Raw genomic sequence first — 17,837 nt, forward strand, 5'->3', positions numbered from 1 at the left:
TATAGTGGTGCATCAACATTTCATCAACGGTGACGAAACTACGCTTAATACCTTCACTGGGTCTCTATACTGAGTGAGACCGATAGTGTCAACCCGAATGTGTGCTGTTTGGCATCTGCTACAGTAAACGTGTTAAACTACTGTACAATATTTGTCTATCTATAATATATGTAGTTAATACCTTCACTGTGGCTCTGTACTGAGTGAGGCCGACTAGTGTAAATCTGAATGTGCTGTAAAGGCCTCAATCGTCTGAATATGCCTCAACAAACGTGTTGAAGTCCTCTGGGTTGTGCTGGAACAGCTGCAAACCGTGCTTACAATACTTGACATGATTTCATTTGGTTAATTTTGAGCAATTGTGGCACCCACCTTGTGGACAGTTTTCTCATGTCAAAATATTAGTGCTAAATAAATACGCGTTAACTTGAGGGTAAATAAATACCACAGCACTAGCAATCCAATGCACCTTCACTCTTCTATCATCCATCACCATATTATGGATTGTTTCAATGATTTCTAGAGTTGATCTCAACAGGACGTCCAGAACGTTCAGCGTCTTTTGTACTCATATGGCCAGTCCTAAAATGTCCGAAAACCACTTATAACTGTTCTTATTAAAGGTGAAGAGTTCAAATTATGTTTATCAAGCTTCTGTTTCGTCTACTGAGGCATTTTGCCTTTCATAAAGTAATGTTTTTTTATCAACACACGAAATTCTTCTTTGTCCGTTAAAAAAAAAAATCACTTGACTTCCTCAATTCTAACGAATGTCAAACATAAAGAAATAAACTGATCAGGTTGAAACTTAATATGCATTCTTCCAAGAGAGACTACCAACTGAAAATAACCTCAGTAAGCACCAGTAGTGTTACTATTGGACTTTGCACAGACATCAAATGACCCTCATATGTGCACCATTTGCTCAGAGTTGCTTCTAATAGCTTGTCTGGTATGATGAGCTTGCACTGCCCCCTCCCCTTCTTTTGTCATTACTACCAAACATAGATAAAGACGTTACGCCACTCACTTCACCTATGGAGTCTTAAAAAAAGTCTTACAAATAATTAATCTAGGGAAACTTCTATTTTAAAAATGGAAATTTTTACATAGTGGTAATGTTGACAAGGGCTCAGACTTTTAGGCAATGATTGTATTTATAAAAAAAGAACCATAAACCAACTTAACAGTAAAGTAAGCATATTCAATCACTTTGTGTAGCTCATCGGTTTATGTAAAAATGTTGATAATTTTAATAGACAGGTATGAAAAAATGTTTGATCTGGTACACCAAAAAACACATAGATAATTTCAGGTGTTTATATGTGTGACCTAAGACAGGATTTGATTGTGTTATGGAGGAGGTAGAATATATCTTCAATAACTTGTCCTGAAAGTCTTGGCCAATCAAATATATAACGGGCCATATCAATGCAAGCCTGGGTTTTGGCGCAGTGTTGCCAGTTGTAAAGGAAGAATAACTAGTGATGGGATAATTAATTAAATTCAATAATCGAGCAATTGTTACTACTCATCCTTCTCGTCTATCTTCCTGAATCTTTTACCTTCACGATGTAAATTAACACATGTTTATACTACGACACAGAACATGAGTAAAAAATAATAATAATAAACTAAAAACGTGCAGAATAATTGAATAACAAGGTACAAATGAATGTAAACAACCGGAACTAAGTGAGCCATCATCATGTCACCTCATACTGAAAATTTGCTTATATGATGAATGTGCCCAACGTTGCAAGTGAGGGGGGAAGTGGGGTGTGGTAACTGCCCATACAGCCAGGCTTGCAATGATACGTCTTTTACTATAGTGCTGATTGCTAATTCAATTAAAGCACCACTGGTTTAAGATCATGTGTGTCCTTTATACAACATTAATAATTGATGAAAGTTTAAATAATAAAAATTTATTTAATATTTAGTGCCTTTTATAACTGAATAACAAAATGTCCAGGGGAATTACTATTGCTGGAAAATTTGAAGAAACGTACTGTCTGAACAATTTGTTATATTTCCAACACCAAAATATAATCATAGTTTATAAATTTAAGCCTTGTTATTAATAAAAAATTCAAAAGAAATTTACAAAATTATGGATTTTTTTTTTCTTCCTGAGGGAAGAGGACAGTTTGTCCCCGCACTTAGTCCTAAGAAGGACCTTTGCGCCTCCCTTACTTTAATTTGTGCCCTCAAAGACCGAGGCTTTTGCAAAAACCAATCAGATTTAAGGGCTCCTGTTCTCTAATGTCCTTGGGGCTGAGGAGATATGCTCCCAAGTATCTTTTCCGAGTCTCTACGATGGCAGGACAATCTTCTCCACAGAGTCTACATTCGCTGCTCTGACTAAGGCCTACCTTCATAAGGTGCTTCCTCAGAGGGCCATGTCCTGTCAACATTCCTAATATCAGTCTTATATCCTCCTTATTCTGGTCTAGGAGAGCTGTCCACCCTTTAGCGTAAGGAGAGATAAACAATTTGGATAGTCTTAAACCTGAGGCTCTACTCCAATTCATGTGTCTTGTCCTCTTTTCCCAAAATTATGGATGAAATCTTATTATAACAAGATTAGAAACCAACCAAACTTTGCATATTATCTTTATTGTCTGTAGTGAAAAATACACAATGATTGTCTGTGACATAGGCAATATGGTGACAGTTTTATTGAGGCGTCTAAGGAAACGAGGCTGTTATGCTTTTGCACTTGTAGGCAAAGCCGTGGATGGTTAAATAATGTCAGCTAGTTGGCAGATCAGAAAATTACACTGCACAGGTCTGTCATGATCCACATAGTCGTCGACAGTGTTGTATAATTTTGTTGGGTTTAGTTATTTCGTTTCTAACTCTAAGCTTTCTGCAATGACCCACATTCTAAATTTACTGTGGTAGGCCCTATCCCGCATAAAAAATCATGTAGAAGTCTGTGATCCGCATTGTAATGCTCGGTTATCAGGATTTTATAAGCAGGGCTACCTCCCCTCTCTTAACAGTTGTTGTTGGGTGCGTCGCAACCTTGAGTTCGATTCTTTGTGGCTAGTAGCCGACTGGCCCTGTACAGCATGGCGATTTGCAACATTGATCTTTGCAGAGCTCATTCAGTGCGTGTTATCAGGATCCCGTTTCTCTCACTGAGCCCGCCACCCCACGGCCGCTTTTAATAAACTGTCCCTTATCAGAGAACTATAGCTAAAATCAGTATTGATAATTCATATGAAAGTCTCGTTTGATTTATTATTATGTTTCATGGAGTCTTTCCTGTCATAGAAAAGTAAATGGGCTTATATAATATAATAAATGTATGCACTTTATGAATTTTAATATGATTTCGTATACCATATTTATATGTACTGTACAGTGATTTTCTCTCCAAATATAATATGTAAATACGTAATTAAAAATTGTTAGGAGTTTTAGTTATTCAACACTGCATGAAATTAAAATATAATCAATAATCGTACTTACACTTGCTACACATTTAATAAATAATTTCTATTTTAAACACTCATTTGAACATGTTTTATGTAAATGGAGGAATGTAACACAAAAATCCAATAACAATCAGAAGGATAACAAAAATAAAACAAGTGTCGGCTATTAAAATTTCAATTATAAATATTGGCGAGACATCACTGCCGTGTGTGAACGGACTTCGTATTGACTTCCGGAACAACCAGCAAGTACGATACAATTGTAGCAAGTACTTGTGACAGTTCTTGTGAGTAAAATTGCTTATCTTGTTCACATTATGCTGTAGAAGTTGTACAAATTCTCTCGCAACTTTACTTGCTAGTATAAATGTAACTTAACACTTTGTACCCTGGGCCCTTAAAACATGTTTCGGCGTGGCTCCCTGGGGGTTTTATGATGTTTTTAAAAAATTCTGTGTTATTACAGTAATTATGTTATAAACTCATACTATATATCTTTTTAAAGATAGAGATACATACTTTTTTTAAATGTATTCAAATATAAAGTTTATTTTCAAACTAAAATTATTACATAATATTGAATGTTATGTAAATAATACAAAAAAAGTTTTTGCTACATAGCTTGTTAGTTCAGGTAATTCGCCTTAGAGTGGTAATTTTTAAAGCACAATAGTCTGAATCAAATACAGGATCTCGCAAATTTTCGTTTAGATAGTTCATAAAATCAATATTTGGTCCCAGGTGTGTATCAAAATCATCGTAATTTTCCGACTCAGAGTTAAACAAAAGATCGCGAATTGCATCACTTTTGATTTCATCACCCATATTATTTAAACTCGAAAATAATAAGTAAATAATATAAAATAAAATTAACGGAAAGTCTAGAAGAAAGAACAAAGCGAGTATAAATACATAACAAAACACACGGATAACCTCACATTGCTTGCATTTGCCTTTACTTCATTCAGTAAGAAACTAAAGTTCTGATTATTTACAAACACTTAAATTCACATTTATAATACATTATAATAACATTTGCTTCAGTATTTATCGGCAAGATTTGTAGAAGACATCACTAAGACTCACAACAACACACAACGTGAAACACTACAAAGCAAACTGACAGTACCGACGATCAGCCACGGCGCCTACGATCAGCTGTCTAGACTCGCTTGTAGTACGATGATAAATATACGTATTTCATTACTAAAACGTGACCCAGGGATCTCAAAACCAACAAATACGAACTTAGACAACCAATGAACATAATCAAAATGTTTGAATCCAAAAATAAGATGACTGAGCTAAATAATACAATTAAATAACACGACCCGAGCTATACTCGGGCGCCGGTAGCAGGCGCTGCCGACGCGGCCCGACCTATACTCGGGCTCAGGGTACAAAGTGTTAATGTTGTTGCCAGTCTACAGGGGGTAAGCCGATCAAATCGACCACGCTCATCAGTTTTTGTCGTCAGAGCGATATTGGTTGGCTGGAAATCCCCTCAGTTCTCCCGGTCAACTATTTACCGAAACGACTTCTCCGCACATTTGACGATCATTCGTGTGATTCGAACTGTTCAAACCAAATAGTCCAACGTGCATGAGGAGCCTAATGTCATGTTTCGTAGTCCTTGACTATAATCTAACGAACACGATGTGACGTACCACAGCCTTTCGTGCATTCATTTACTTTGTAGTTGTGTTGTGATTTAGTGATTGTATTGATGCATTATCTTAAAGGCTAACACAAAATATTTAAAAACCAGTAACTGATAACATTAATTTTGCCCATTATCTGAGCGCAAATACATAAATACACAAATTCTACAGATCATGAACCAAACGCACTTCGGTAACTTCCCCTGATGGATTCTTCATGTATTGGCTGTTATTAGTTGGATATATTTGGAGCACGATACTTTCACGGAACTCTAACCAGGGCTCCCACCAATGATGAGAATCTGGAGAATTTCTGACTCAGGAAACATGCGTGAATTTTTATAATGTCCCTGGAAATTTTACTATTGATGGATGGATTATTTCCGATACTTGATACTGCAGCTCTTTCCATTCGATTCCGATACCAAGAGAATTGTTTGAATATGCTCCAAAAATCACGATTTCACAACATTAATGATACGGAGAAGCTAAACCTCAAATCCAAATAAGTCTTGTTACAACATTTTTGTACTTTACATATGAAAAAATGTAGATAGGTAACCAAAATAACAAATTAATTTTAGTTAACAAATAATATTTTAGCTATAATTAGTATTAGAATTAATTTGGCTTATCATCGAGGGTCTTCACTGTCTATTCGTGGACAAAAACGGTCGGCAGTACGCAAATTACTGATTGGTAAAACATGTTTTTGTTGCTCTCTGTGTATAAAACTATTTGGAAACATATAGTAACAAAATAATGTGATTTATAAATAATATTAAGATTGCCATTCGTATCACTGTGTCTATATTTGTCAATGCCAACGTGCCTGCTGGTTCTATGCACGGACGTTAGCTGTTCAGCGAAAATGGGCGGTCGCTAATTTTTATTTTATCTATACGTGTACTTGGTATTGTACATAGATTCTCTATAAATATTAGTACATCCATACATTTTTATGTAAATGTAATATATTCTGGAATTTCATTTTATAACCTACCATTTCTATTACTTCTTCTTCTTCTTCTTCAATGGAGCGGCATACTTAAAAGGAGAAATGACTTGTAATTAAAAATATATTCATTTCCCTGAATCTCTGCAAATTCCTTTGAAGTAATGTGGTATTCTTAGGCTTGTCCCCCCCCCCCCCAAATATAAATTAATTAAGCATAATTCAGGGTAGTGAATTTATTTAGGAGGACCTGATAGATTGTTTTCGGCGGTTTGTGGAACTGCTGAAATCATAGACTGGTAGGCCTCATGGTGTGCTTCCGGGGTGTGCAAAAGGCCCTTGAGGTTTAAGTGCATGACAATAGGCCACTCCATACAAGAAGAAGAAAGTATTTGGTTTATTTGTTGATTGTACTGAACCGATCTTGTGGAACGGGCGAAATCATTGTCTTGTACCGCAAGTCCACTGCCAGACCTCTGACATGCATTACTGGACTGCAGTCTGCCCCATGGTAGCGCTGTGTTGGTATCTATTTGTTAGCTCTATATTTCTGAATTGGATCCATGTATTTTCCAAACATCACAGAAAAGAAAGTTATTAGGTATAACGATGTAATGTTGACTCATCAAAAGACACAGAGATAAAAACTAAGGAGCTTAAAATCGTTGGTAGCGATAAATCGTCACAGAATTTCTCGCATTTGGTTTGAAAATAGACTAGAAAATCGGAAATTTTCGATCGAGAAAAATCAGGATTTGGAGTGGCCACCCTGTTAAACACAGCCCAAAATGGCCAGCAATGTATAATAGGTCTATACTGGGAAGATCCATATGATTACGGTAGATCGATGAAAGTACTAGTTGGCAGCTATGGCTATCATAATCACAACTAATCATGCTGTGAACAAGTCATACGATTAAAACTTGAAATATTGTCTTGCAGGATTAAAAACTATGTGAAAACTTTGGTCCGATCAATTACAGGGTTCACAATCTACAGCGGTCTCATCACCCTTTCTAATGATACGATTACCACCCAAATTTCAAAGAAACCGATTGTTTTAAAAATAGTTCAATTATAAGATTTCAATAACTATTAACACAGCTTAGATGTTTGTTATATGTTATTATCAATTGTAGCATATTAATATGTCCTTATTCATAAAAATGTTTCTTACTGTTCACAGGTGGTAAGAGTAAAAAGACTAAGTGGAAGCCTTTTCCCTCTGATCAGATAATTAACCCTAATGCACCACGCAAACTTGCAACAAGCAGTTGGGCAGATGAGTCGAATGATGTTGATGGTAAGTTAAAGACACTTTTGAAACTAAAAGTTTTATTTGTTTATAACCTACACAAACCATGTAGTTAAGTTTATTGTAATAAAACTTTAAAATATTGACACAAAACTGCTTAGAAAACATTTAACAATTGAATTTATTTCAGTAACATATTACATTTAAACCTGAACTGTAAGAAAGAAAGAATGCCTTCGCCTTTCTTACAAAATGATGTACTAAACTTTATTTGAAAATAATCTCTCATGTGAGAAAGAAATAAATGCTTTGCCTTTCAAATAACATGGATTCCAAAACTAATTGTAACGTTGAAATGTATTTGGCAGTGTAGTTTTTACTTTTTACAGAGTTTATATCAGTAGGTATATTTATTGCTCCTTGGAATTTTTCAATTTGCCAACGTAATATAAGATAAAATAAAATTGCTTAATTTGTCCTTTAAGCTTTTCATGGGTAAAGCAATTGTCAGCATTACTTACGTTATAAATATAATAAGCTTTTTACTAACCCCGACTACGTAACGCAGGCACTATATTGAACACTACTCCTACTCCGAAAATTTGACATACTCTGCACTCAAATGTGAAATAAAGTCATGTTAAATATTGTTTTTATAAATTTTTTTGGAAAACAATTGTAGTCTAGTTCCTTATTGTTGTCATGTATCATATTGTTATTTTATTAGTTCATTTTGTTGTACACATTAGTTTAGTTGTAGCTTGAATCTGTCTGCACAAGATCTTCAGATAAAGTTGTAATAATGTATATAGAAACATTTATCATAGTTTAAAGTAATCAAGACCAAAATTGCAAAAAGGACTGAAGTAGAACTAGATGAAGTTTATTTAAACCTGACACTGCCAAAATCCTATTGTTCGAGATAAGGAACCAATTTATTGCTTTTGGTTTAGGTAGTTAAAGATTTAATTGGAATAAATTATTATTTTGATTATGGTAGAACTTATTTTTTAACCCCCGCTTAAGGTTATATTATTTACAGACGGTTAGTGAATATATCCGCAAAATTACAGAAAAGCCATAAAAATGTTATTTTTGTATATATAGCTCTTTAAAACTGTATTTATTTGAGGTAGTTTAGAAAAGAATACAATAAAATGTGAATGAAATAGTGTTTTTAAGAAAATTTGTTTTCTGGATTGAAAACATCGCAGGTTAATGTGCCATAAATTATCAGTTTATATAAACTGTAAAGTTTTACATCAAAATGTAGGAGAAAAATGTGTTTCTATAAACAAGTTTTTGTCCGTAGCCTAAAAAATTTTGACCATCTGTAAAAGGTTAAAATAGATAAAAATATTTTAATAATAATACAAAAATATGGTTACAGTATCCAGTAATTTTGAAATTTCTTAAGATGTGATAATTCAGTGATTCAATTTATTCAATTCTCTTCAATTGATATGATTGCCGTCAGCTTGGGTGCCGTCACTCGTCAGCTTGAGTGTGGAATTGCCTTGGTTGACTAAAATTATAGTTGGTTACTAAAGTTCGAGCATAAAGCAAATTTTTATTTTTATGGTGTTGAGCTGAGTTTGGCATTCATACAACACCATAGATGTGTGGGTTGAGCATGTATATACAATCTTGTCTCACAAGTACAGTCACATTCAAGGCAATGATTATTCAACATTTCGTTGTCTTATCCCCAAAATGCAGTTGGAAAAGTCAATATAATGAGAATTTTATCAGGGTGACACATTTGTCTTCAAAATACATGATAGTAATGCAATGTGTAATTGTCAGTTTTACGTCTTGGCTTATGCATGTGTGTATACTTTTACAAAAATGAATTATGAGCTAAGGTTAGTAAAATGAATATGTCCATCCTCTCTATACACATCAACAATATTCTTCTGTCTGTGTCTGTTACACTGTTAACACCAGCCTTTTAAACAAAAAATCTGGTATATGTTTAAATAATTTTAGTAGAGCATATTATGGTTCTTGTGTAACAATATCGACAGTGAAATGTTTGTGCCAATGATGATTATTAACAGAAGTTGAGCCAGTGGGAAGCCTGCACCAGGGGTATTCATACTGAGTATTTGTTGCTCTCTAGCCCCGGGAAGGTCTGAGATCAGGGGGATCAACCCTCCAGCAGAGGGGGCCTATGGGGGGCTGCGGGAGACCAGAAACAGCAGGAGGGTCGGTTGCTGGGAAGCTGTAAGGCTGAGCTCCGAGCCCTACTTGATGGAAAGCTCCCGTCCCTAGCAGTTTAAGTGTAATGTGCGGGATGGAAACTCCACAACTCAATTCAGACTAGTCTCCCACTGGCTCTTACTTCAGTTATCTGAGGCATTTTTTAAAATGATTAAATTCAATATCATATTATTGTCTAGTGATATAAAGGAATCGTGTATAGGAATCATGTGTATAGCTTTGAAATACTTTCGATTACACATATTGTTTTTGTTTTTTTTTTCAAGATTCTTATGACTTTGGACGCAAAACATTTTTACCTACTGCTCCCAGAGCAGCCAGAGGTGCTGAGAATGATGCTAATATTCCTAAAGAACCACCTTACCAAGCGTACTTAACAAATATTTCTTATGAAGTCACAGAGGAAGACCTGACTGAGTTTTTTTCTGCACTAAGGGTAAGTCTATTATTCTATATTAACTATCTAGAATATATTAAGGATTATATGCTAGGACTAAATAAAAATAGTGCAAATAAAGCATAGTAGCCTATATTGAGTTTTGAGATGTATATAAATTTGAAATCGGTTTTCAAAATAATAAACTTTATATCAATATATTTAATTTCTTTTCTACTCAGTTTTTAGCAGATTTTCCTTTAGTAATTAATTTTAAATTTTAACATGTAAAGTTAAAGGCACGTCAACAGTTTTTCTTTTATTGCATGTAGTTAAAGTAAATAATTATAGTATAAATTAAAAATATATGGGATGAAATTCGATGTGCTGGTATTATATACATACTACAGCACTTTGCCAAATAAAATTTTTAGTCTAAAATGTGTTAAAGGTTTTGAGGGTCATATCCTGCTGCTTTTATGCTTAACACATTTTAAATTAGTTTTAGACAGTTATGAGACACAAGTGCTGATTGAATTTGCCTTGGTTTATTCGTATTTGGAGAAAAAAAATAATCCCTTGTTTGGTACCATATTGTTCATAATGAATTGTTCATTCGTGTGATATATACATCTATTTTTTTCTGCTCATAGCAGCTGAATATGTGAAGTGCTTGATAAAACAACTCTTATCCACTCACCTGCTACCCTGTTGTGTAATTGTGTTTTTAATCATAGTTTGTAAACATAGTCGATTCATATAAGTCCGTCATGAAACCTTTTTAACGAATAACCTTTTGATCTTCTGACCAAATAACTGACTATTTTGATAACAATAATTTGAGTGATTTGGGAGTGGATTTCCATACTTTCTGACAATTCTGATGGTTATTTAGATAATATGTTTAGTTAGTTTATTTAATAATGTTGTTTTATTCCAAGTAAATGTTTAAGCTATTTTAGACTAGATTAAAATCTAAAATACAATAAGGATATATATATATATATATATATATATATATATATATATATATATCCTTATATATAAAAGGATATATATATCCTTATTGTATTTTAGATTTTAATCTAGTTATTTCGTCATTCACCTCTCGAAACCAACTTATGCAAGACCAAGTAATTCCACCTTCCCGGGCATATATATAAGGGATTTTGTAACCAATGCCCGGGAAGGTGGAATTACTTGGTCTTGCATAAGTTGGATTCGAGAGGTGAATGACGAATTTGAATGGATAAAAATGTGTTATCCTGCCAGTTTGAGGGTATTTCTATGCTGTTCTTATTAATGTTGAGATGGTGGACAGTACAATATGTTAAATCAAACAAAGTTGTCTGTTAAAAACATTATGTTTCTCAAACATCAAATTATGTATCTTCAATTTTCTGCAAATGCTAAGATGCATGTCAGGTTTTGTTTTTGGGAAGGGTACTAGAACAGATTTGTAACATTACAATAGTATTATCATTATTACATTTAATGTTTTAGTGACAAACATGTCACATTGTAAGTTGTTATTTCTTTAGCATGGACATAGTTTTATAATTTTTTAGTTTGATTGTGTATGGAAGTGTCCATTTAGCTGGAATGTATCGTGATTATTTTGTAACTGCCATATGAGTGAATTTCTGTGTTAAGAATGCACAAAATTATAGGGTTGAGAATGTTTTGACAATTCAAGAATGATTATACAAATGAACAATTACATTTCAATAACTCTAAAAGTGATGGTGGTCATTTCAACCTGAGTTTTTGAACTATGGGGATTAAATACGTCCAACCAATTTTTACATGTGTTAAATGGATGGTTCACTAAAAGTGTAACTGAATAAGAACTAGGGTAAAGTGATGATATAAACAAACGAAGGAAGAATAATTTTATTATTGTTTGGAAAAAATACAAGAATTTTTTGTAGTGTCTTTGAATCCTTAAAATTGTTTTTTTTCCCAAATCAATATAGACCTGCATACTACATTGAGCTGTTTCTTATGATAAAAACATAAATCACAAATTAAATGTAAGTTAATTTTTAGCTATTTTAACCCTTTTAGGACCGCGAGTTTTCAGATTTTCTATGCCTAAAAGACCGCCTTGTATTTTTAAAAAGTGTAAGGGTTTGGGGAAAAAATTGTATATTCTAAAGTAGTGGAGATATTTCAATAATTTTTTCTGCATGAAGTGACTAACAATAAGAAAATAGGTTTTACTTTGTGCAAATCAAAAAAAGGTTTGTTAACACCTATAAATAAAAAAAAGTTTTTTGAAAAAAAAATTTTTGTTTTGTTTACAGGAATTTTGTGTAATCTAAAAAAAAAAAATGGAACAGTCCACACATATAGATACATGTATTTACAAGTTATTGCTTAGGAGATTGCAACTTATTTCAATACTTTTCTTCAATAAATGGCTTGAGATACGAGGAAAAATAATAATAATGGTAAAAATTAGGAAATAGAAGCAGAAAAAGATAACTTAACGACAGAGAACAGGCCAATTAAGCAGTAATGAAACAATATTTTGTCTCTAACTCAGTTATTTCATGGTCTTATTAAGTTTGAAAGTTCATGAGAACTATTCTAAAACTTACTCATACTAAAAAACTAAAAATAAATTATTTTGCACACAGAAGAAATGTTACAGAACTGCTGACAAGTCTAACAAACATGTTAGTTGAGGCACACTCCATGTAAGCCTTTATTACATTTGACACAGGCAGTTCTGGATCTCTTCATCTTGTCTTTTAGTCATTTTGAAACACGATAATCGTCTAAACACAATGAACAAAACGTAAACAAACTTGGCAGGCCGCGTCAGTCAGCTGGCACTGGCGATCGCGTGTTGGTCGCGGCTGAGAGCTAGCGCTACCAACTGCGCAATTTATCATTTCCCACTCCTCCGTGGATTAAAATTTTACTAAATTCAAAGACGATTGTGAATGTAGAAACTATCAATAGATGTGGAGTCAAAATTTGGTTGAATCAAAGTTATTAATTATTTTCTTATACCCATAAAACCAAACTACTGATAAATCGTTAGTTGGTATTTTTAGCCTAAAAGACAAACTAACGATATATCGTTTATCGTTACTTACAGGGTAGAACATTGGTATAGGGCAAAAAATAGTTTTCTGTTTTACACATTCTAATAGTGAAATAAATTTGTCTTTTTATAGGAAAAATAACTCTTTGAAGTTTCATTTTCCTGGAAACACATCTTGAGGTGCTGCAAAAGCCTTGAAAATAGTTTTTTGTCTATAAATTTTCCAATTTTGTAGAATTTTTTTATTTATTTTTGGGACAGTATTTTATGTTTTTTATTTCAATTTAATTTAAACTAAGAATAAAATCATGAAAAAATGTAATTTGCTTCCATTAACATTTTATAGGTGTACTTAGTAGATATTAAAACTTGAAAAAACAAAGGTTTGTTTTAATGTACTTTTTTGGCTTTGCTGTTTTAAGATATTGGTAGATATAATTTTGTAATGATTTATTTGTCTTTGACCAAGATTTATTAAAGAATTTCTCCTTTTATTTTTATAGTACAGTGATAATATTGAACCAAATGAAAGAGTAGAAAAGGTATTAACCTATGCCATAAAGTCACATTCTATTCATTAAACACACTTATATTCATAAAATACAAATAATATACAAATGAAACATTGCATCAAAGCTAAATCAATATTCATTGTTCTCAATTATACATTTTAGGTAAGTGTCTCTTTGTTTCAAATTTTGGCATCATCTGGTGTGAAGCAATTCTGGCTTTGACAAATCCATTTCTTTATTCGAGACTTCAAACACAGACTGATGATTCTGTTACAAGCTTGATTACTCTTTCCACTGCTTGTGTATGGCAAGGAAAACGTGGAACATCAATAGAATGCATCAGATCATCTTCTCTTGATTCACTTATGTACTTGGCTAAGTCCTCATTAGTCACGTGCTTTGTCATAGGTGGTTCTATGATTGTTACATCAGCCCAGTTGATAATGTCGATGTAATCTTCAGCTTTGAAGTTAACCCTCTCCCGGTCACATTAATTTCAGGTGCTCACGGCAGAACGAGACCTATTAATTCGCGGCGCGTTACGGTGAGCGCTCAGCGGCTTATATTGCTTGCATCTATTCTGTATTTTAGTTATTAGATAGATGTATGGATAAGACTAAAATATGTTTGGTAATAAATAAATTCTTTACTTACTAGTCAATTAGAAATCTCAACTCCTTTATTTTGATGGTACGTGAGGAAACAGGGATGTTTACAGAATGTAATGTCACACTGCTTACAATTCCAATAGCTTCTGATTGGTCTGCCAGAATTAGTTTTCTTTTTGTTATCACAAAAAACCACACAAATTGTTGCATGTGACTGTTTCTCCAAAACATAAGGGGTTTTTTTTGACACTACACCTATCGGTAAACTCCGCTTTCTTCCTAATCGCTTCCGCGATGTAAAGTTGCCAATGAGTTGCTCAACAAGCTTTCTGCGAAAATCCAGTTATGTTTGTTTTCTGCAGGTAAGTTAGATAATTTATAGATAATAAAAGAATTTACAATAGTGGTATTTATAACAAAGTGGAACAAATATTTCCACCATTTCTTTGATGGCCTACCAACACCATAGTAACTGCGATACTGGTCTGATTTATCTACTCCACCCATATTTTTTGTGTATTTAGTTACTACCTCAGGGCAATTTAGTTTTACAATTTCATTGCCCTTTCCTGTTTTTCTATTTATTTCTAAAGTTGTCTCAGGATTGGAATTAGTGGGTCGCCAGTCGCAATAACCTGGCCACTCTGCCTAAACACACTATCACCCCTTTTTAGCTTCAACGATTTAGGTTTTTTTAGCTCTGTAGGCCATCCAAATCTGTTTATTCTGACTGTCCCACATGAATAAGTGTCTTTTTCTAACAGCATATTGGCTAAATTAAAAGATGAAAAAAAGTTATCAAAGTAGACATGATGGTTTTTACCAATAAATGGTTCAACCACATCCATCACAACTTGTTCTCCCAATAAAAGTGTATTATTTTTTTCTTCTTTCTTACCCAAATATACTTTACCAAATAAAAAGTAACCACTGTTGCTACAAGCAGAAGCCCACATTTTTATGCCCCATTTAGTCGGCTTTTTCGGCATGTACTGCTTTAGACAAAACCGACCCTTGAAACCAATCATGGCCTCATCTACAGATATATCACGGCCTGGTTTGAAGTGTTGTCTGAAGTCATCAATTAATTTTAAAACTGGTCTAGCCTTATACAAAATATCATAGTTGTTACTCCTGGGAGTCTGAATGTGTGCTGGATCACTTACATGAAAATACTGGTTTATTTTCTTGTACCGGCGCAAGGTCATACATTGCTGAACTATAGGACATTTTACAAAATCACCGATGAAATATTCATCAACGTTTGGTAGATCATATAAGCCCATAAAAATTTCTATTCCTACAAAAGCTTTGATTTCATCTCTAGTAACCGGGGCCCAATGTGGGTCAAGTTTGTTTACAGCATCTTGTTTTTTAGCAGCATACGCATTCGTACACTCGACTATGTTGTCAAAAAATGCATCACCTCCCAACAATAAATAAAAATATTCTACGACATCAGAACCAACAGGCAAAGTGTGAGATGGCCCAAAATCACTGTAAAATAAATTTGGTTCTGTGCAAGTTATTGTGCGAGACCAGGGAGGGGGCACACGGCCGCATGTTTGTCGGCGACAACTAGTCGTCGGCTCGCCAGGCTCAAGGTCAGCAACATCGTTTGACTCACCAGCACTCTCCGAATCACTTTGTTCAGTCAGTAATATATTATCGTCAACATCATTCAAATCACCAACACTTGATGCATCACTAATATCACTATTATTACACACCTCCCGATCAATCTCACTGTTGCGAAGCGAACACCTAAAATCAGCCATATTTACCACTCAACTACTGCCAAAATAACATAATAATTCGTTGTAATGGTTTCAATAGTAAGAAGTAGGACTCCGTATAGGCTAGAAACTGTAATAGTTCAAATTAATGCCGATGGGAGGCAGCACCAGACGGACACAGTTGGTAATGTAGATCGTGGCGTTTGACCTTCAGTGGTTCGGAACAGTGCGTGGCAATTCATGGCTTGTGACCGGAAGAGGGTTAAGTTAAGGTATCACAAACTTCCGTACTTCATTCTTCTGTTCTTACCTTGCCTTCAAAAGTCGTCGGATTCCTAACTCTCTAATGTGTTTTCTCTCATCACTTAACATGCAGAGCAGCATGTTTACAGGATGAGCGTATTAGCCGTTTATTTGAATAACTGGGTTGATTATTTTGAGGTGCTCGTTGAAAAGGTAACGTGAACGAAATCAGTCTCCGTAAGTGTTTGGCTCAATTTACACAAGAGGGCCTCAGCTTAACCCATTCAAGACATTGGACGGGCAGTTTCCGTCCTTCACTTCGCGCGGCCCAACGACTAAAGACGGGCCACGCCCGTCCGCTAGACTTGACATCGACGTAGTTGAATATATTGCCGATAGATCGCAGAGGCATTCACATTTGCTGCATATTTTGTTCTCAATATTCTAGTCTATGTTTTTCTTCTTCTTCATTGCTGAAAATCATCTGATATTGCCTCAAATCATCTTAGCAAAACAGCTTTCTTTCGTTTGTAAACAGCCAAGATGGTGTCTTGCGATCGGAATGATGTGTTCGTAAATTCGGATGATTTTGCGGCTTACGTTGCTGATGTTTTAGATGAAAGTGGTGATGAGGAAAGTGACAGTGAACAAGATGATACATGAAAATAATGAAATGTCTGATGGTACAAACGATGACAGCAGTGATAATGAAAGTGATGATAACCCACCGGCTAGGCCTTGTGATTTTGCGTGGAGTGTTGGACCAAATACTGTTAGTACAATGCGTTTTACCTGCAATCATGGAATAAATCCTATCATTTTGAGAAGAGAAAACTGCTCTGAATCAGATGTGTTCAATCACTTCTGTGACGAAACCTTTTGCGCTCAGGTAACCCTTTGGTAGGCCTCCCGCTTGTGGAGAATCACCACTGCGCCTTCAAGGAAAGTTTTGGGGGCATTTTATTGAAAAGATACCTCCAACCACCAAAGCCAGACCCTCAAGAAAATGTAAAGTTTGTGCCTCACTAAGGAAAAAAAGTGAAACAGTGTACCAATGTAAAAAGTGTCATGTTCCACTTCATCTGGAAACATGTTTCACACCCAAACCAACTTCTAAAGAAGTATAATAAAAAATTTTAAATAGTGTAAATATATGTATATTTTTAAAAACTAACATTTTGTGTTCATACAATAACAAGGAATAACTAAGGTTAATTTATAATATTCATAGCATGTTATACAGTAAGTTTTATGCAAAGTGCACCTGTTCTTACACGAAAGCATGGAAAATATCCAGTTCTGTAGTCCAAAAATTACAGTAATTTATTCAGTCACTAATGGGTTAATGTGACACCTGATGGGAGCGTACACCTTAACTACATAATCTGTTTGGAAAGTTGTCCACATTAGTGAGTACGTAACTACTGGAAGCTCATGACATTTTTCAAGCAGTTCGCCTAATACTCCTCAGAACTCAGTAGGTTGTTTTTCCGTATAACACACAAAACAGATGGCGCAATTGCAACTCGTTGCAATGAAACACATTAGCCACTGCAAAGACTTATGAATGCTCTTTTCTAATAGAGCGATAACACCATTATTAGCTCCAGTGTTTGTAGCAGTGCAATCACATCCAATAACAGTTACACTGTTCAAGTTCAACTCACAGTTACTATTAATATACTCAATAATACTTTCTTTAACCCTTTGAGTGCCACGGGTATTTTCCGAAGGCATATGCATAAAGTGCCACGCTGTTTTTCGCAT

General features: G+C 34.4%; 1 protein-coding gene across 3 annotated transcripts in view; it reads left to right on the forward strand.

Moving 5' to 3' along the window:
- Positions 1-17,837, forward strand: part of LOC124368990 (eukaryotic translation initiation factor 4B-like) — a 69,993-nt gene that overhangs the window by 11,951 nt on the left and 40,205 nt on the right. For all 3 annotated transcript variants that reach the window (XM_046826579.1, XM_046826580.1, XM_046826581.1), the window contains exons 2-3: positions 7,249-7,365; positions 9,807-9,976. In XM_046826579.1, the coding sequence (XP_046682535.1) occupies positions 7,249-7,365; positions 9,807-9,976 (287 nt within the window). The remainder of the gene's footprint in view (positions 1-7,248; positions 7,366-9,806; positions 9,977-17,837) is intronic.

The sequence above is a fragment of the Homalodisca vitripennis genome, chromosome X (assembly GCF_021130785.1).
Source record: "Homalodisca vitripennis isolate AUS2020 chromosome X, UT_GWSS_2.1, whole genome shotgun sequence".
NCBI classification, from domain to species: domain Eukaryota; kingdom Metazoa; phylum Arthropoda; class Insecta; order Hemiptera; family Cicadellidae; genus Homalodisca; species Homalodisca vitripennis.